The 20,078-nt window shown below is 54.3% G+C and overlaps 3 protein-coding genes across 4 annotated transcripts; 1 reads left to right on the forward strand and 2 right to left on the reverse strand.

Moving 5' to 3' along the window:
* Window positions 1-220: 220 nt before the first annotated feature.
* ART5 (ADP-ribosyltransferase 5) lies at window positions 221-2,790 on the reverse strand. Of its 2 annotated transcripts, XM_029209151.1 has the most exons (4): window positions 2,707-2,790; window positions 1,002-1,725; window positions 383-415; window positions 221-297 (listed from the first exon to the last, which is right to left on the reverse strand). In XM_029209151.1, exons 1-4 carry the CDS (start codon window positions 2,788-2,790, stop codon window positions 221-223), a joined length of 918 nt encoding a protein of 305 aa, XP_029064984.1. The 2 variants fall into 2 exon arrangements, with proteins under 2 accessions (XP_029064984.1, XP_029064985.1); XM_029209152.1 differs by lacking the exons at window positions 221-297; window positions 383-415 and having other exon boundaries at window positions 958-1,731; window positions 2,719-2,790.
* Window positions 2,791-4,459: 1,669 nt separating this feature from the next.
* On the forward strand, window positions 4,460-14,807 carry ART1 (ADP-ribosyltransferase 1). Its single transcript, XM_029208723.1, has 5 exons — window positions 4,460-4,509; window positions 10,733-10,844; window positions 11,116-11,893; window positions 12,975-13,016; window positions 14,493-14,807. The coding sequence occupies exons 2-5, from the start codon at window positions 10,782-10,784 to the stop codon at window positions 14,588-14,590; spliced, it is 981 nt and encodes a 326-aa protein (XP_029064556.1). The 5' UTR covers window positions 4,460-4,509; window positions 10,733-10,781; the 3' UTR covers window positions 14,591-14,807.
* Window positions 14,808-15,873: 1,066 nt separating this feature from the next.
* CHRNA10 (cholinergic receptor nicotinic alpha 10 subunit) lies at window positions 15,874-19,064 on the reverse strand. The gene is made up of 4 exons (XM_029208722.1): window positions 18,925-19,064; window positions 18,353-18,507; window positions 17,018-17,550; window positions 15,874-16,331 (listed from the first exon to the last, which is right to left on the reverse strand). Exons 1-4 carry the CDS (start codon window positions 18,925-18,927, stop codon window positions 15,874-15,876), a joined length of 1,149 nt encoding a protein of 382 aa, XP_029064555.1. The 5' UTR covers window positions 18,928-19,064.
* Window positions 19,065-20,078: the final 1,014 nt, after the last annotated feature.

The following is a 20,078-nucleotide window of genomic DNA, read 5'->3' on the forward strand; positions in this document are numbered from 1 at the left end:
AGTCCCTACCACGTAGCGGGGATCCCTCCACCCTACCATGGCCTCAGATCCGCCAACATCCTGGCCAGGGAGATGGCTGCTAGGTCTGGGTCCGAAACCATGTTCTGGCTTCTCCAGGCTCTTCAAAGCCTCCCATCTTCATATGGATGTCATCATTTCCCAGGACTCTTACGTGGCAGGCACTGAACTTGCAGAGCCCAGCTCCTAAGAGCTGGAACCCCTAAGAGGCCAAGGGCAGGGCCTTCCAGGAGAGCAGAGAGAAGGCCCCCTTGGAGAGTGAGTCGGCCTGTCCTCCTGCTGGAGAGAGAGGAAAAGGTGGTGAAGGGTCAGCAGGGCCAGGGGGAGTCAAAGCAGCTGAGGGAGGGGCAGGAGGGTGACTCACTTGGCACAGACTGACATCTCGGCCTCTTCTTCGCTGCAACAGACAGCACAGTGAGGCCTCCATGCAGACAGACCCTCACACCCCAAACTTCCCTTCTCACCAGGCCCTGGCACGGCCATTCCCAATCTCAATCTAGCTTTCCCTTGTGCTAAATACAAACTTCTGACTTCCCTTCCTCCTTCTTCTTCCAGGAAATCTTCCCAGACTGCCTTTCCATCCCTGCTACCATCCTGGCCCCACTCTGTCCCTGCCTCAGCACTTGGGAATAGCGCATGTGTTACGCTATTACGCCCAGGGCCTCCTGAGATCTGAAGCAGCACTCCTGTCACTTTCCTCTGCTTATTGCCCCCCTTAACCAGGTTCTTTTGGTCTTTTAGACTGTATAGCAGAAGGAAACTTTCAAGGACCTTTATAGAATCATCTGAGAATATTCACAGATCCAGAAAACACTTATAGGGCCTTCTCTGAGCTGGCAAAACCTGAGTCACAGAGAAAAATAACTCCAGCTAACTTCTAGCCCTCAACTTCCCCATTAATCACGTGGGTCTCCTGAAGGCCCTGGGGACTGAAATAAATCAGGGACATCCTGCCAGTCCTGCTTCCCTCATGCATGGCTCACCACCCAGATAGGCGCAGTTGAAGTGGCTGCACATCTGATTATTGCTGGAGAGAGTCACCAGGTTCCGGGCTCCATCCTGGGAGAAACTGGTGACCAAGAAGACTTCATGCGGGGGGATCAGCACCTCACGTTCCTTGGGAAAGACAGACAGGGCCTGGATTGGGGCCCCAAAGCAAGTCCTTAGAGAGAAGAAGGTGGCATTACCAAATCTGCGGGCCACTGCCTCATCCAGGGAGCTGGAGGTAAACTGGCCTAAGCGGACAGAGACCCCCAGCTCCTTGGGTTCAAATCGAATGGCGCCCACGCCTCGGAACACCACCTGCCCAGGTTCCCTGCTGCAGTCCCTACTGCCCCGCAGCAGCTGCAGGGCCCGGGTCAGGTAGAAATGCAGGGCCTTGAAGGGGAAGTGCTGCATGTAGAACTCCCTGGAGTCACCGCCTGTCCGCACAGCCTGGTTCAGCTCCCGGTATAAAGGGTTGGATGAGTTGGTGTAGACCATGACGGCGATTCCGTGCTGGGTTTTGAAGCCAGGAGGCAGGCTGAGCCCTGGACACCTTTGCTCCCAGGCCTTCTGGGCTGTCTCCCAGGACTCCCGCAGCCTGGTATGGTTAGCCATCTCCTCCGCTAGCAGATGGACTGCCTTCTCCTCCATCTCCTCCGAGCAGCCCACATAGGCATCATCGAAGGTGTTTGGAGCCAGGCTCAGGTTCTGCATGGAAACATTCTGGGCCTATAGAGGTAAGGAAGAGAGGGGCCACACAGGAAAGGGTGTAAGTTCAGGGTACTGGGCAGAGGTTCCGGTGGCAGATCAGTTCAGAAACACAGAATCTCATTTCTGTGCCCAAATATCTGGGGTGTGAAATTTGGCAAGAGCTCAAGGGCTTAAATAACAGGCACTGGAGCCAGACAGACATGGGTTCAAATCCTGGCTTCACCACCTATGGGCTGTGAGATCTTGGGCGAGTCTCTTAACTTTTCTGGACCTCAGGTTCTCCACATATAAATTGAGGATACTTCCAACCCCACAGGGTTATTGTAAGGATAGCGTATAGATCCTCACTTGTGTACTAACTAAGAGGGGTCATTTATCATTAGAGAGGTTCCTGCACTCAGTGGGACGTGGGGCTGGAAGACTTCCAAGCACCGCTCTGGCTCTAAGGCTCAGTATGCAGGTGACATACAAACGTATGGCCAGTCTCCAATTACCTGACCCCATCCCCATCCTCAGGCTCTTTCCCCCTCACACAGGTGCTAGACACCACAGCAAGTCACTGGCAGCTCTGAGGCTCTGAGTCCTCTCCTGCTCCAGAAGCCCTCATCCTCAAACCTGGGGGTGGGGACTGGGAGGAGGTCAAGCCCTGGTGTGGGAGGGGCTGCGGGAGGGCAGTACACAGGTAGCCCAAAGGAGTTTGTTAGGCTGGGCCTGTGGTGGGAGATGGGAAGTGACAGGAGAAAGATGCAGGCAATCCCAAGGGAGGACCATAGAAGGAAGGAGGATCACAGCAGGACCAATGGGTGGAGGTCGGGTTCTGGGAGATGGAATGGGAAGTTGGGGCTCCCTATAGGGATGGAGGTTCCTGAGAGGAAGAGGATTAAGAGGAATGGCATCATAGAAAAGCGTCCCTGGGAAGGCTCTTTGAGGAGTCAGGCCTCGGGTCCACCCCAACTGTTCCCTTTGTGGCAGCAAATGGTTCCCCCCAGTTACCTGCCAGGGGGCGTAAATGCGGATGCCGCTGAGGGTGTGGATGCCAAGGCAGCTAAGGGCTATCAACAGAGCCACCAACATCATCCCTCTGGGAGACTTGGAGAGTGAGATCCCGCTGAGGGTGGGACCAGCGACGGTGGAGTCTTGGCTTCGATGGGCTGGGGGACAGAAAGTTGGAGAGTTTCTTCTACAGTGTGAGGGGTCCCTGGTCTAGGACTTGGCCCGGCGGGGCGCGGGCGGTGCCCAGAGCAGCCCTAAGTGTGTGGGCGGGTCTTGGATTTTATCCTCCACCCACCCCACCCCACCCCCCACCCCCCGCCTCCACCCCAGCACAACCCCAGTCTCAGTTCCCCCACCTCCCAGCTGCCCGGGTGCTCAGCGCCTTCTGCTCAGGAATGCTAAAGGGAGAGCGGTAATTTGGCTCCGCTTGGAGAAGGGAGGGGACGGGAAGCCGGGGACCTACCTGGAGGTGGCGGAGGCGGAGAGCGGGAAGGGGCACTGAAGGTTCCTGGCGGCGGGGACTGAAGTCTGCGGAGGCGCCGCGCTGCCCCCTGTCCCCGGAGTCCCGCGGATCAATGAAGTCCCGCGGCTAATTATAGTGCCACTGGCGGTAACCCGACACCTCTCTTCCCCAACGACAAACACTGGGGTTCGGGGGGCGGGGCTGAGGGTCGTACTTAACTCTCCTTCCCAAAGACTCTGAGGTCTTTCTCCAGGACCCTTTTCTCCGAGCAAAACCAGTGCTAGAGGAGGGGAATTACGAGACGTGGTCTCTCCCTCGGGCGACCCCTGACCGCCACGGCCCGAGCTCCAGACAACTAGGCCGAAGAGACCAAGAGGGTCCAGCCAGCCGAGAGGTCACCACTTGCGCGCTCGTTCATTTGCATACAATTTGCATATGGCGAACACGTGGGTCACGTGTGGTCCAGCATCTTAGCGGCCCCCACCCCACTCCCTTCTTTTTATGCCCCTTCCCTTCAGCAAGCCTGGCCCAGATGCAGAGCTCTCTCTCTCACAACCTCAGGGTCCAGCCCCGCCCCTCCCTAGACCCTCTCTCCCTTGACCTCGCAGACTCAGGTGACCCCATGTTTATCAACACTAGCCTTTCCCCCTCACCTCCCTGGGCTTGCCTATAAATAACCTGGCTCTGAGTCTTAGATGCCCACTGGGAGGTAATGGGAGAAGGGGCCAGCTGAGGAATCAGCAGCTCTGGGAAGAGCTTTCTGGCAGCCTGAACCTCTGGTATCATGGCTTTGTCTTCTCTCTACCCTCTGGCTTTGGGGAATTGCTTCTCCCATCCCGAGACCTGGAACCCCAAGAAAGACCCCAAGAGATGGAGTCAAACCTAGTCACTGAACAGGGGTCTTGAGTGAAGCAAAAGTCCTCCAAAATCACATGGCCAAGGAGTGCTAGAGTTGGGACCCAGGCTTTTTGGGAATCTCGCCTTGCACCTTAGGTGAGTCTCCATGCTCACATGAAAGGAAAAATAAGGAGATACTCCCTGAGGCCAGGGGTACTGAATGCTGGACCAAACCCAGTGGGGAGGCAGCTGTTCTAGCCTGGATCCTTGATTTCCCTCTGGCTTCAGGGGTTCCCTTTTCATGGGACGTGCTCTGGCCCAGAGCAGACTGGGCAGAGGCTAGTCCAGAAATAGATGGGGGAGTGTCACATTTCTGAGCAGCTGTGTGGGAGAGGTACAAGGGGTGGGGGACTGACGGTATAAAAGAGAAATCTGCCCTTCCCCTCCCCTGGTGGCCATCGCTGGAGACCAGTACCAGCTTCCCCATCCCGGAGAAAGTCTAGGTAAGGGGCACACCACTTGTTCCTGGGCACTGGGCATGAAAAGCGGTTTTTTTAAAGGGGAAATTTGAGGTATTAATGGGAGAGTCGCAGGAATCATTGGAAGAGTTTCAGGGAACTTTATATCTTAGTCTGTTTAGACTGCTGTAACAAAATACCACAGACTGGGTAACATCAACAACAAACAAACATTTCTCATAGTTCTGGAGGCTGAAAGTCTGAGATCAGCGTGCCAGCCTGGTCAGATGAGGGCCCTTTTCCTGATTCATAGCCAGTACCTTCCCACTGTGTTCTCACATGGTAGAAGGTGCTAGGGAAGTCCGTGGGGTGTCTTTTGTAAGAACAGCAATCCCAGTCATGAGGGTTCATGAACTAATGAACTAATTATCTCCCAAAGCCCCCCCCTCTTCTAATACCATCACATCAGGCATTAGGGTTTCAACATATGAATTTTGGGGAGACACAAATATTCAGACCATTGCACCTCTGATGGAGAGGTTTGGGATACCTAGGGAGGTTTGAGGCCATTGGGAAATTTGGGGATTTCTGGGGAGGGATTTGGAGTCACATCCCCAGTAGGGAATGTTCATCAAGGGTCTGGATGAGGGGAAACTGACAAGAAGTGCCCTGAGCAGGATGAGAGGAAGGACAGAAGGGCAGCTGGGATAGGAAAAGGAGTTGCCCAGTGCCTCCACTTCCTGGCCTCCCAGGCCCTCCCCACCACTTTGGCCTCCACACCATTCCCTGCAAAACTGGTCACTAAGTCACCAATGCACCTGTTCTGCAGTGCTCTACATTGTTGGCTGCACCCAGAAAGCCTCTCAGACTTGCAGCAAATATTCCAGGAGGGCTCACTTGTGCCTGGCCTTGGGCTGAGCTCTGGGGACACAGAATGGGTCATACCTGGTCCCTGTCCTTAGGGAATTCACAGGCCAGGGGGAGGCAGACGTTGAAGGGCAGCACAGTACGATTAGGACAGTGACAGGGGAAAGCACAGGATGATTTAGGAAGCCAGAGGAGTCAGAGGGCTTCCTGGAGGAGGTGGCTCCTGAGCGAAGCCTTGAAGAGTGGGTTGGAAAAGGGCATCCCCAGCACATGGAGGGAAGCAGCAGCGCCTCACCTGGAACTTTGGTCTGTACTGTAGAAGTCAAGCAGGGGTGGTGGGGCACGAGGCTGAAGAGGTTATGGCAGGCAAGGTCACAGAGCACTTCAAATGCCAGTGCCTGGAGGTTGGATTCTGTCCTGAGGGAAAGGAGGTAAGTTTTGTTTTGATCTCTTGCTTTTTTTTTTTTTTCTTTCTTTCTGGATGTCTTCTCATCCCTTGCCTCATAATTGTCATCTCTGCATTTTGAGATATTTCTTCCAGTCAGGTTTGCCACAGAGGGTTTTCAAGCAGGTAAGGAACATGACCAACTGTGCTTTAGAAACATTGTTCTCCCTACTCCGAGGAGCAGCAGCAGTGTGGATTAGCAGGGGTGACAGCGGAGGTAGGGAGATCAGGGAGAAGGCAGGGGCTGACCTGAGCCATGGCAAGGCATGTGGGGATGGGGAAAGGGAAGGAGCATCGAGGTTGGACCCATACTGTGCCCAGCACTAGTTGACAACTAATTTAGTGTTTGATGAATGGCTGAATGAATGGAAACCCAAGTAACCATCTTGGGTGACTGGATGAATAATAAGGATGGTAGATTACGCGAGACTCTTCTGTTGGCAAGTTCACGGGAACCACCCTGAGCTGGATGAAGCCCAAAGAGGAATTAATCACAAGGATCCCAGGGTATCTAACGGGACCCAAAGGCCAGAAGTGAAGAGTCCCTAGAAACCCAAGGAAGTGTCTTGCTCTGCCTGTGCCTTGGCTTCAAGCTGCTCTCTTTTTTCCTCAACCCTCCCTGCCTCTTTCCCTGGGGACCTTATCTCTTCCCTGACCTCAATACACCTATGACTCTCAAATGTCTTTTATTGTCCATTCTGCTCCATCTTGGATGTCTGCCCCTAGAGTGTCCACATGTGCCAAACTGAACTCACCAGTTCCCCTCCTAACCTGATCATTTATTCAATACATTTCTTTAATTGAGCACCTACTATGTGCTGGGATGAGCTTTTAAAGTTTCCTCTGTTTCTCCTCTGTATTTCCAACCCCGAGCATGGGAACCAGAGTTGTGAGCCTTGATTTCCCCTGTCTCATCCCCTAAATCCCATCAGACACCAAGTCTAGTAAATTCTACCTAGTAATGCTGTGTCCACCTTCACTGCCAATACCTTAGTCTGGCCACATGATTCAATGTCTGACTTCACAGTTCTCCTGCCCTATCACAAGCCTCTGGTACCTTTTATTGCTGTGTTTCTGCAGGGCAGAGACGGGGACAGAAACAGGATAGTGGAGAGACAGTGACAGACATAGTTTGCCTCATGTTTTCACTGCATGACCATTTTGCTGTGTGCCACAAAATCTCAGTGGCATGCAAACATTTATTCTCATACTCCTGGGTCTTCATGTTGACTGTAGATTGGCTAAAGTGAGCTTGGATGGGCAGCTCTGCTTCAGGCTGCCAGTCTGCCTCAGCTGGGCACCTCCCTGTTGTGGGCTGGGCCCAGGTCTGCTCCACTGGGTCCAGGCTGAAGGAACAGTTCTGGGCCATGTTCTGATGGTTTCTGACCCAAAGAGAAGACCTCTCTCTTGGTTTGGGTTCCCCCAAAAGCCGACCCCGAGACAAGGATTGGGTGTAGTCAGCTTATCTGAAAGGTGATCCCAGGAAGTACCAGTGAAGGAGTGGCAAAGTGAGTTGAAGAAGAGAGAAAAGCTCCCCCGCAAAAATTGTGCGACCACTGTGGTCAACTATGTCCCATCGGGGACCCTCTGTGGAATAGAGAATCTGACTACCCTCACTGGGTGACAGCTGTCCTTGGGAACATTAAATCTCCTGCACTTTGGGGTTGCCCTGAGCAAGCTCCCAGGGTGATGGAGAAAGCCTTGGACACAGAAATATACAGAACACTAAGAGTGGGAAGCTGTCAGATGCTTGAGGACTATCCATTGCACCTGTGTTGAACTTCAAGATGAGCTGAGGGGATACGGGCTGGGGAATCAACAGTGTCTGGCACACTCTCTTTTACACAACACCCATCTATCAAATCTCAGGAAAGACTCTGAGTAGTCTTGCTTGGGTTATGTGTCCATCCGTGAGCCAATCACAATGGCCAGGGCATTAGAGCACCAGTTTGGGGTCATGTATTCCCCTCATGGGGTTACAGAGTGAGGAAAGCCCCACTTGAACCCATGGACTAATTTCTCCACAAAGAGAAGATTATAGAAGCTCAGGCTTTTCTGGTGGATTCCACAAGAGTTCAAGTAGTTTTTTGCTGCTGAATTCTCTGCCCATTAGCATTCTATCCTGGAATTAGGGAGCGGTATCTCAGGTTTACACCCCACTGTGATGCCTTTTTTTTTTTTTTTGCAGTACGCGGGCCTCTCACTGTTGTGGCCTCTCCCGTTGTGGAGCACAGGCTCCGGGTGCGCAGGCTCAGCGGCCATGGCTCACGGGCCCAGCCACTCCGCGGCATGTGGGATCTTTCCGGACCGGGGCACAAACCCGTGTCCCCTGCATTGGCAGGCTGACTCTCAACCACTGCACCACCAGGGAAGCCCTGTGATGCCATTTTTAATTCTACCTGCTCCGAATCTCCTCTGGTCAGCCCCTCACTTAAACCCACTCCTTGTACAAATGTGTTTCCATCAGGCTCTTTGGGTTCTTGTAACATGCTACTTGAAATTCCTCACTCCAACTCCATCTCCACCTTAAAAGAGCTTAAAGAAGCAGGGATGTGGGTTTTGTTGTTTCTGTTCATAATTTTATCCTCAGTGCCTGACACATTACAGATGCTCAAGAATTTTCTGAATAAATGAGTAAGCAGGTTTCGAGGGAGGGAAGATAAGTTCAGTTTGGGACATGCTGAATTTGATAAACTCTGCTGGATGCTAACTCCATTGCCCAGAGAAACTCACACCTCAATTTAAACTGTATACTGGCAATTAGAGGATCTTAGATTTGGAGACTCACAAAATTATAGCCACATAACATCCCAGTGTCTTAGGGTCACTGAACTATCAAAACTTAGGCCCCACCAGAAGCCAGAGGAGATTCGGGAGCAAGGATGCTTAACCTGAGTGAGACTGGGGCAGATGAATAACCATACTGAAATTTGTGTAACGTCTGTGTGAAGGTGCATATATCCATTTTCTGAGGAGCACTTTCAGGTTTCATCAGACTTCTAAAGATAAAAAACCACTAACTGTATTACAGTCTGTATAAAAGAAGGAAAAGAGAAATACCCGAGAAGTTGCTGGTATGCGTCTAGAGTATCTCTGGAAGGATATACAGGAAATGGGAACATTGGTTAGCTCTGGGGAGAGCAGGTTGGGGCTGGGGGATCAGTGAGAGAAAGACGTTTCACTGCATGCTTCGTGGACTATAAATTTTGAATAATGAAAATGTACTACCTTTTATTAAGTTAAAACTTTAAAAAATTAAAATTATGGGGATTTCCTGGCAATCCAGTGGTTAGGACTCCAGCTTTCACTGCCGAGGGCCCAGGTTCGATCCCAGGCTGGGGCACTGAGATGCCACCTGCCACGCATCGCAGCCAAAAAAAAAAAAAAAAAAATTACAGTTATGATTGATCCTGTTAAGTGACCAGAGACGTAAATTAAAAACTAGATACCATTTGTACCACCAGTTAAATGAAAATTAAGAGAGATTAATAATGCCCAGTGTTGGCAAAGACATGGAGAAAAGGGCACTTTTGTCCATTGTTGGTGGGAGGGTGAAGTGGGACCTTTTGGATGGTAACCTGGCAGTGGCGCAGTGGCTATCTAAATGAATACTATTCAGATCCTTTAAATATCATCTTCCTGATATCTTTCCTATAAAAATATGCAGACAAGAGGACAAAGATTTATATACATGGATGTTCACTGCAATATCATGTGTAATAACAAAAAATTAGGGAAAAAACCCTAAGTGTCCCTCAATAAGGAAATGGTTAAATAAATTATGGATTAACTATATATGAAATTCCATGCTGCCATCATAATGAACAAGGTAGATATGCATGTGTGACATGGAAGGAAGTCCATGGTACATTGTTACCTGGGAAAAGGCTGTAGAACATGTATGTGTAAGCACACTTCCTTTTTCTTTTTGAAAATAGTGACAATAAAAAAACCCCAAAACAGGCTGTATACAGAAAACTATGTGTGTATGTATATTTAAATATATTACTTGTGTGTGCATGAGAAAAGGTCTTGAAGGTACATTACCATGGAAACATCAGGCATGGGTAACAGCGAGAAGGGGGACATGGAGGGAAAGCAAGAAAAGGGGGACTTGGGCTTTGTGATTCATTCATACACAATAAGCATGCATTACTTGGTAGTAAAATAAAAAAAGAAGCAGCACCAACTTAGAAACTGTCTGTTCCAATCTTGACCCAAAGCTGGGACACCTTCTTGGAGCCACTTTGGGCCCTCAGCGTGCCCACCCAGAGGATGCAGGAGGCTTCCCTGGGGGAAGCAGTACCCTCTGTACTCTCCCCCACCCAGCCCCTCTTCCCGCACCACCTGGGGGTCCCTGCCTGGCATCAGCTGAGGGCTTAGGGTGAGGGTTCAGTTGGCAGCAGGATTGCAGGGACAGAGGAGGACCCTCTGGATCCCCAAGCCCTGCTCTAAGCCTGACCCTGGAGTCCTGCTGTGGCCCCACCAGCTGACCACTCCTGGATCTGCCCTGTTCCAGCCTCATGTCCCCCTGAGGGGAAGCCTGGACCTCTCACTGTGGCAGTCAAGCTTCTTCAGGACTGGCCCCAGGCTTTCCAACACTGCAACTGCCACACTAGCCAGAACGTCTTTCACTCTTTACATCCCGAGTCCCTACCTCTAATACCATTGCTCTTCCCATTCCTGCTGTCCCAAACTCCTTTCCCACCCTCAACTCCAATCTTTTCTGTCCTACCTCCCCTGACTGAAGCCTTATTCTCCTATTTGTCCCACAAGACCCTGTTCACATGTCACCTCCTCCAGGAAGTCTCCCATGTTCCTTCTGGCAAGAAGGGTCCCCTCTCTCTTCTGAGCCTCCATTTCTATGTTGTGACTATGTGTCAAGCACCCAAAGGGGCCCAGGCTAGGTGTCAATTCATCACAATTTATTAAACTGTGCAGATTCCCATTTTCCAGACGAGGAAACTGAGACCCAAAGAGTAACTTGCCCAAGGTCACCTCCAACATGCAGACCCCTGCCATGATGTCTCTGCTGCTCGTGTCCATGGGCCTCATGGAAGCACTTCAGGTACAGTCATCCTCCGCTGACCCCATCCCCTAGCTGCTGGCTTCTGAACTCTGCCGGATGCTTCGCTTGGAGATCGCTCAGAGCTTGGAGATCGGACAGCCCCAGAGCCTGGTCTCGGGGATCTGTAGCTAGTAGTTCCCAATCCCCTTCCCCTCCAGGTGTATCTGGGGCCCTTACTCTTTCTCAGCTCAGTGGAGGGGGAAGCTGGATAACAGGGATCCCGTTCTCCCAGGGCCTAATCTCTCAGTCCTTGCTGCTCCCCCTGCCTCAGGCCCAGAGCCACCCCATCACACGACGAGACCTCTTCTCTCGAGAAATGCCCCTGGACATGGCCCTGGCCTCCTTTGACGACCAGTATGCTGGCTGTGCCGCAGCCATGGCGGCGGCTCTCCCGGATCTCAACCGCACGGAGTTCCAGGCCAACAAAGTGTACGCCGATATCTGGGCTCAGGCAAGCAGCCAGTGGCAGGAGCGCCAGGCCTGGGGGCCCAAGTGGGGCCTCAGCCCTACCCGTCTGTCCCCGCCCGCGGGCTTCCGAGAAGAGCACGGGGTGGCCCTCCTGGCCTACACGGCTAACAGCCCCCTGCACAAAGAATTCAATGCGGCCGTGCGCGAGGCTGGCCGCTCCCGGCTCCACTACCTCCACCACTTCTCCTTCAAGACACTCCACTTCCTGCTGACTGAGGCCCTGCAGCTGCTGGGCAGGGGCCAGCGTCCACCCCAGTGCCGCCAGGTGTTCCGAGGGGTGCAGGGCCTACGCTTCCGGCCAGTGGGGCCCGGGGCCACCGTCAGGCTGGGGGGCTTTGCCTCTGCATCCTTGCAGAATGTTGCAGCCCAGCAGTTTGGGGAAGACACCTTCTTTGGCATCTGGACCTGCCTCGGGGCCCCTATCAAGGGCTACTCCTTTTTCCCTGGGGAGGAGGAGGTGCTGATCCCTCCCTTCGAGACCTTCCAGGTGATCAATGCCAGCAGACCGGCCCAGGGCCCCACCCGCATCTACCTCCGGGCCCTGGGCCAGTGCAGCACGTACAACTGTGAGTACATCAAAGGTGAGCAGGGCACGTGCCAGCCAGCAGCTGGGCGGAAGGTGGCCTTGCCCGTCCCGTTTTCAGAAGATACATACAGAGATATTAGAAACAGTGAGAAGGACCGAGTCCTGTCCCCCAGCCCCTCCACCCCTTCCGTCCAAGGAGAGACGTAACCTTCTTAAGTAGCACGCTTGCTTCTCGACCCTGGAGGTGTCTAAGCCAGAGCTGGCCACTTGCCTGCGGGGAGGCTGAAGAGGGTTTCCTGACCAACGCAGGTGTCTTTGGCCATCTGAGGGCCAAAGAGACGTGGTGTCAGGCTTTCCTCCCAGCTGGAAGCTGCTGCCAGCAATGAGTAAGCGGCCCACCCCAGTTTTCTGAGAGGAGTGTGTTTATTTGACTGAACAGAACCCCTGTGCCGTCATGTGTGCTAGCGGGGGTGGGGTGGGGTGGTGAGCCAGCAGTCAGGTGCATTACCCCTAAATTCCAGCTTGGGCTCTGGCAGGTCTCGGATGCTTTCCTGTCCATCCTCCCTGGACCATCCAGAGGAGTAATCATGAAGATGGGCCCAGGTCCTTAGCCTCTGAAGGGGCTGTGGGCTGCTGGTCCTCGTTGAGGGATGCCCAGGGGCCTGTGAGGCCCACTTTTCATATCAATAGTTAGAGGCAGGCTGCTGGCTGGACCCATGGACCACACCTCAAGGGATAAGGTCCAGCGCGGCTTCAGTTACCACCTTGGACAGCATCACGAGCGTGCACGAGTTGATGGAAGGTGAAGGAGACACACAAACTAGCCCCTCCTTGGCTGGGACAAGACATGGGAGAGGGAGAGGCGGGTGTGGCATGGAGGCAAAGTTACAGGCCGGGGGGGGGGCAGGAGGAGTGCCCAGATGACCCTGGCTTCAAGGGCTGGCGCCTTTCTGGCCCTGCTATTCATGGGTCAAGTCAAACCCAGGCAAGGGAGGTCCCACTGTAAGGAAGCAGAATCAGGAGAAAACACACCAGCTTCTCCTAGAGCAAGTCAGGGATGGACCACGGGGCTCTGGAGTCCCTTACCATCCCGAGAGCTGCCGAGCCTTTGATTCTTTGCTGTTTCTTCCCTACAGACAAGCAGTGCAAGTCAGGGCCCTGCCGTCTGGATAACTCAGGTGAGGGCTGCGGGCATCTGTGGGGCTCTGCTGGGGGCTGAGCTGGCTATCCTGGGTCTGGGCCCCTCTCCTGGATGGACATCCCCCGTAAAATAAAAACAACCCCCTTTCAATCAAAAAAAGTAGACTCCCTTAAGCAGATACCTGTGGGAGGTTGCTAACCCTCCCCACTGAATGTGTATGTGGGAGATGGCCACCCAGCCTGGGGCCGTCCCCGCCTTCCCAGGAGCCCACTGACCAGAGCCCAGAGAGCTCCAGGCTGCACTGAGGCGACGGAGGGAAGGGCTGCTCCACAAAGTCCTCCTGGGCCTTCTCCTCCTCCTGCCGCAGAGCCCTCGGTCTGTTACTGCCTTCAGAGCTCTCTCAGACCACCTCCCAAGATCAAGGTCAGGTCTTGGCTTCTGGAGACCTGGGCTCTAGCCCAGGCTCTGCCCTAACTCTCTCTGTGACCAAACATCCCTCTCTGGGCCTCAGTTTCCCTATCTGCATAGTAGGCATATCGGACTAGACGGTCCCCAGGTTCCCTTTGGCTATATGACTCTTCCCTTCCCTTGAACACCTGCTGTGCCAGGTCCTGCCTCAGCCACCACTTCTCTAGGCGGGAACAGGCCATTCTCAGGGAAGAAATCACAGCCACCCCTCCCCCTCGGGTCCCGCCTCCTCCCTCAGGGCTCTGAGAACAGCAGATAGGAAGGAGCCCCAGCCACCCTTCTCCATGACACAGTACCACTCAGGGTTCCATGAATCCTTACCATGATCCAATGATGCAGGTAATGTCATCACCCCTGTTCCACAGATGAGAGAAGGCAGGCACAAAGAGATGATGCAACCAGCCCCACACACAGAACTAGAAAAGTGTTCGGTCCAAACAGCCTGGTCCTGGAGCTGAACTTGGAACCACCGTACCAGGCTGGCCCCCACCTCCTCAGATACCATCTCATTTTATCCTTACTGGACAACTATCGACTGGAAGGAGGTGGGACAGGGAGTATTATCCTCATTATATAGTAAAGTGAGACTCGGAGACAGAAGTGACTTGCTCCAGGTGAGAGTGAGTTAGTGGCAGAGTCAAGACCAGCCAGGTCTCCAGATGCCAACTCGGCCTCTTTGAGGTCTGATAACGTAATTTCAAGCACTGGGAGAGTTTAGGATTCCCGCCCCCCTCCCCATTCCCCATCCCAGTGCACCAGCAACTCTCCCACCAGAGTTTGAGCAGAGGAGCAAAGATCTGCATCACCAGATCCCACTCAGATCTCTAACCCTTTTCATCCCACCCTGCAGTGCCTCAGCTGTGTCAGTAGGAGACTGGGGGACAGACCTAATGACCTCTGGAAGGGGAACTGGGGCTCTCCTTGGTCTCATCTCCACCTTCCTCCCTAATTTTGTGTATCAGTCAGCTCACTCTGCTCTTTTCATCTTGTTTCTTTGTGTATCTCACATTGCCCCTAAATCTCTGTGCCTCTGTTTTCCCTGCAGCCATGGGTCAGGGCCCCCTTTCTGCAGTCTGGTCCCTTCTACTGCTGCTCTGGTTCCTTGTTGGAGAAGCCTTTCCAGAGAGTCCAGGACTCCTCTAATCCATCAGCCACGGAACAGCTCTGCCGTCACCTCTGCCCAACATGAGGCTGTCAGCCACATGTATGCTTTAAGCGTGGCCAAGATCTGCGGTAATTCCATCTGTAGGGAACTCTGGGATTTTCTCTGGCAGCTGCCAGGCTTGCTAGCGGGAAGAGGAAAATGTAGGGACTGGGCCTCATCCAGGGGTCTAGGAGTAAGACGGTGAATAGAGGTGGGGGGACTGCAGGACAGGTAACCACTCACTTGGAGATAGAAGATTAAAGTCGTTTGGAGGTGGGGCAATTGGGGAGAACAGTACTTGGCCATGGTATTTGCTGATACTACTCAAATGCTTCCCATGTACACCTGGACTGCTCCTATTCGCTCCTCCAGGAAGCCTTCTCTGGCCTCTCCACCCTGCTGGGTTAGGGGCCCTGCCTCTGTGCTCCCAAAGGGCCATGGTCTCCCAAGTCCAACTGTGAGCTTACGAGGGCAGGGACGGCGTCCGAGGCACAGAGGTGGTGCCAGAAGATGTGTGGAAGTCAGAAAGGAACAAATACCTTGTGAATGCTGGTTCCTGTACTGCCCCTACCTTGGGCACCTTCAAGCTCTCCGGATGTCACTGTGTGGGAACAGGGTAGACTGGATCTCATTTTCTTGTCAGCAAAGATGTAATTTCTGCTCTGATGCATGAGTCCTAAGGTCCCTAAGAGGCTGGTCCCCAAGTTCCACCACCATGGGCCCTAAGGATAAGAGAGGACATGGAGGAAGTGATAGGCACACACTTTATTATCCGTCGGGGCTTTGGGGCCAAATCCTTGTGTGGCCTCCTGCTCTGGAAACTGGACCAGGAATCCTGAATTCCCAGTTGCCATCCCTGAGCCCCCAGGTAGGGACAGGCAAGACCAAGTCCCTGTAACAGCAGCCACAGAGGAAGGAAGAGAAGACAGGAAGTGTGGCAGTTCTGTTTGTACTACCTGCACTCTCCTCGCCGACAGCACTTACACTCAGCATCGGAGTTCAGTTCTGTCCCTCCAGGACTGCCCTTTGATCTTGACCCTTCTTAGAGTCCCTCCTCTGCAGGAATCAGGGGAGCGGAAAGCTCTGGATTTCCCTTAGAGGTTAGGGTACAGAGACAATGAGTACTCCCTCTGGTGTGTGAAGTAAGTAGCGCTGAAGAGAGGATGTCCCAGGCTCTGAGGGCCAGTGGAGAGAGACTGAGTGGCCTGAGGGCCAACCACCACCTGGCCTGGCCATTCCATCCCCGTCTGGAGGTGCTGTGGCTGCCGCAGACCCCTGGGACTCACAGGGCCTGCACCAGCACGAGAAGGCTCATCACCAGAGCCATGGAGAAGAAGATGCCCAGGAAGAAACGGTCCATGACACGGGCCAGGCGCTTCCACTCCTCATGGCAGCGCTGGGCAGCCCTGTGTCTGTGGAAGGTGTTGGTGATGGTGGCTACATGGCGCAGCAGGGCTTCCTGATGGCACAGACACCGAGGCTCATGGCAAGGGCCTGCTGGTGGGCCAGCTTCTCTGTCAGGAGGCTGGGGGCTGGGGGATGACTCAGGAGGTCTAGACTGCCCACAGGGCTCCCCTCGTTCCCGCACACACAGGCCCCGCGCCAGGCGTCCCAGCAGGAGGGTCCGAGCCCAGGCTGGCACTGGGCGGGCACTGGGACCACAGTAATGCAAGTTCATGATAAGGATGGTGAGCGCTGTGGAGAAGGTGACCATGGTCATGGTGGCCATGTAGTACTTTCCTGCAAGAGAGGGAAAGGGAACTGAGGCCCCAAACAAGAACTCAGGGGACCTGAGCTCCCCAACTGCCTGAGCACAAGGAGGAATGAGCTCATTCCCCCATAAGGCTCGCAGGACCCTCCAAGCCCAATGGATGGAAGCGGGAAGGAGGTAAGGGCCAAGGGCTCCCTCTCCCGCATTCCCCCGTCAGGTTCTCAGAAGCTACCTGCTCCCTAATTGTTCCCCCCACTGCTGGAGGCTGGACTCACCCACAGTCCCGTGAAAGTCACGCTCTTAAATAGAACCAGCATGATCTGAAGCAAGTTATAACAGAACCTTCCTCATAGGTGTGTGGTGCTGCTTCCCTGAGTTAATAAACGTCAAGTATTTAGGAGACCGCCTGACACGCAGTGAGTACTTAGTATGGTTTGCCTGTGATTATAACACTGGGGATGTCGACCTTCCTCCATCAAGTCCTTGAGGAAAGACCAACTCTTTCCTCTGCCCCTTCTCCCTGGAAGGGGCCGACCTCTTCCCCCTCAATCTCAGAACGAGGCCGGACCCCAAGACGGTCGGCGGGGCCGCTCCGCTGACCCAGGCCGGTCCGGCTCCCACTCCTGCACCTGCGGACACCCGCGCACTTCAAACCCGGGTTGAGGGCGTCCTCTTCCGGCCCCCTCCCCCGCCACCCCGGGCCCTCAGAGCTCACCGATGAGCGGCACGCTCTCGGCCGGCGGCATGCTCTCAGCCAGGAGCAGCTGGAAGACCGTGAGCGCCAGCAGCACGGTGACGCCGAGCGACACCTTCTCGCCCGAGTCGGCGGGCAGGTGGAAGGCGAGAGGCGCCAGCAGCGAGATGAGCACGCAGGGCAGCAGCAGGTTGCACACGTAGGCGGCGGCGCGGCGGCGCAGCAGCAGCGTGAAGGTCACGTCCGGGTAGGGCTCGGAGCAGCAGCCGTAGGTGAGCACGCGCCGCCGGGCCGGCATGCCCAGCACACGCCACTCCACGTTCTCCACGAAGTCGGCCAGGCTGGCGGCGGCGCCGCGCGCCTGTACGTCCAGCTGGTGCCCGCCGTGCGTCCACGAGCCGAACGTCAGGCCGCAGCGCTGCGCGTCGAATGGGAAGGCCGACACGTCCACGCGGCACGAGCTGCGCGTGATGGCCGGCGCGTCCCAGCGCACTGCGCCGTCGTGCCGCAGGACCACGTTGGTGCTGGCTGAGGCTGGCGCCTGCGCATCCGCCCTGCGGGCAGGGGGTGGGGCTGCCTGAGGCGCCGTGGCCTGGGAGGTAATGGCTACCCCTTGAAAGGGGTGCGCTTCCGGCCCGCTGGGGGCGGCACAGAGGGCAAAGGGAGCGGTAGAGAGGGCCCTCTGTGCCTTTGGAGGCCTAGCGGGGCCGGCGCCTGAAGGGCCCAGAACGAGACACAGACCTAGCTCTAAAGTTGGCGCGGGGCGCACGGTGGCTTTCCTTGAGTGTCATCTGCAAAGCTCCTAGAGGGGCCCTGAGGAAAATACGCGGAGCTATGTGTTGTCTGGGAAGCACAGAACTGGCTTAGGCGGCATAAAGGACTACAGAGGGCTAAGCCCTGAAGGAAATCCCTAGGCAGGCCCTGGGGTGCCCTGAGAAAAGGGTGGAGAGTGCCATAAAGAGGCACTTGTGTCCCAGAACCCGCTCTGCGAGAGATACAGAATTGGCCCTGGACCACACGGAGGATTCCTAGGAGACACTCAGCCTGGGTTGGCTTGAGACAGCCTAAAGTGGAGGTGCCGTCAAGGGGCTGTGAGGTCCCTCCAGCAGGCCCTTGCCATGAGCCGTTGTGTGTGTGTGTGTGTGTGTGTGTGTGTGTGTGGTCAGGAAGCCCTACTGCACCATGCAGCCACAATTCCCAACACCTTCCTGGCAGCATAGAAGGGTCCTAGGGGAAAGCTTCTAGGGCACCACAGGAGCCGGGTTCGATGTGGAGGATGGGGGACAAGTGCATCACCAGAGCCAAGGGCAACTCTAGGGAGGGGTAGGAGAGGGAAGGGGCCCAGGTAGGAAGTACTTGTTATAGAGTATGATGTCCGGTCGCCACACGAGACTGCTGGGGATGCGGATGGCATCCAGGCCACCATAGGCGTCAGGGTCCCATCGTAGGTAGGCATCTGTCCACTCCTGTCGGATCCACAGGTACAGGGTCAGCACCTGGTTCCGCTCATCCTAGTTGGGGGCAGAGAGTGGGCATAGATGTGGACAGACGTCTGCACATACCCTTCCCTGTGTGTGCACACTCACCTACAGAGCTCTGGTCAGCACCCGCAAACCTGACTTGCCCATACAGTTCAGTTCCCACCCAGCCTTGCTATGTGACCTTGGCAGGTCCTTCTCTTCTCTGGGCCTGAGTTTCCTCAGAAGTTACATGGGTGGTAATCTGTGCTAGGCATGGATTCAAGTGTGCAAAGCATTGGGCACACTGTGGGCACCCAACAGTTAGGATCCAACAGTTGGTAGCTGTTATTGTTGCTAATGTTAATGTTTACAGGAAAGAATTGATTGGAGATTAATCCCAGTCTCCCATTCCCCCATTCCTTGACACTGTCACCAGCACACTCCACGACTGTACAACAACCAACGCACCATGTCGATGATCTGGGACAACGTCACTTCCAGGGTCACGTTCAGAGCCTGGTCTGTGTCTGCCACAGGTCTCAGGGCACTTGTGTAGTTGGCAAAGAGGTCTCGGAACAGCCTGTGTGCCAGCCTGCCCTCAGCTCCGAAGCAGTCTGGGGGACCAGTAAGAAAGGGTGTCCATCCGAGACCCTAGTCCAGGGGCCTCTGCTCACAACCTGTACCCTCCACAAGACTGAGGCCCTGTCAGCTGCTCCACTGTCTCACAGCTGTCTAACTGTCCCTGTTCTCTGTCTCTCTACCTGTGGCTCTAGTTCCTTCCTGGCCTGCCTCCAAGGATAGATAAGGTGAAGGCCATAGTGTGAGTAGGTACTACCTTCTGAAGCAAGGCTGATGGGTTTCTTCCCCACCATTCCCTTCCCAAGGACCTGGATTCTGCTTGCCCCACCACAAATGCTGGAGGGGCTGGGAATTCCCTGGCAGTCCAGTGGTTAAGATTCCACGCTTCCACTGCAGGGGGCACGGGTTCAATTCCTGGTTGGAGAACTAAGATCCTGCATGGCGTGTGATGTGGCCACAACAAAACAAACAAAAGAACAAATGCTGGAGGGGCCCAAACAGATGGCAAGAGTCCCAGTTCTCAACCAGGCATCCAGAACCCTGTTGCCCTGCCTCTTCCAGTCCCTCCAGCCTGTCTCTGCTTCTCTAGCTGCACTTCAGTTGATGTCTTCAAAGCTTCTGACACTATGGGCCCCTCCTTCCTGAAAACACACTCTTCCCCGGGTTTTGTGACACATCCAATTGTCCTCAGTCCTTTTTTTTTTTCTCAGTCCTTGATTTAGGTATTGTTCCCCAGAATCTTGTCCTTTGCCCTTGTCTCCTTTTTTCTTCAGCCCAGATTTTTCTCCTGAGCTCCAGACCTGAATGTCCTAAATGTCCTGTAGGCACTTTAAACTGTGTAGGGCCAAAATATGAACTTCTTTCCTCCCACCACGTTCTTGTTTTCTTTTTTTCTTTTTTAAAAAATTTATTATTTATTTGGCTGTGCTGGGTCTTAGTTGCAGCACACGGGATCTTCGTTGTGGCGTGCGGGATCATTTCACTTGTGGCGTGCGGAATCTTTAGTTGCGGTATGCAGGCTCTTAGTTGTGGCACGTGGGCTC

Source organism: Monodon monoceros, unplaced genomic scaffold (assembly GCF_005190385.1).
Source record: "Monodon monoceros isolate NGI ecotype Baffin Bay Population unplaced genomic scaffold, NGI_Narwhal_1 Super_Scaffold_7, whole genome shotgun sequence".
NCBI classification, from domain to species: domain Eukaryota; kingdom Metazoa; phylum Chordata; class Mammalia; order Artiodactyla; family Monodontidae; genus Monodon; species Monodon monoceros.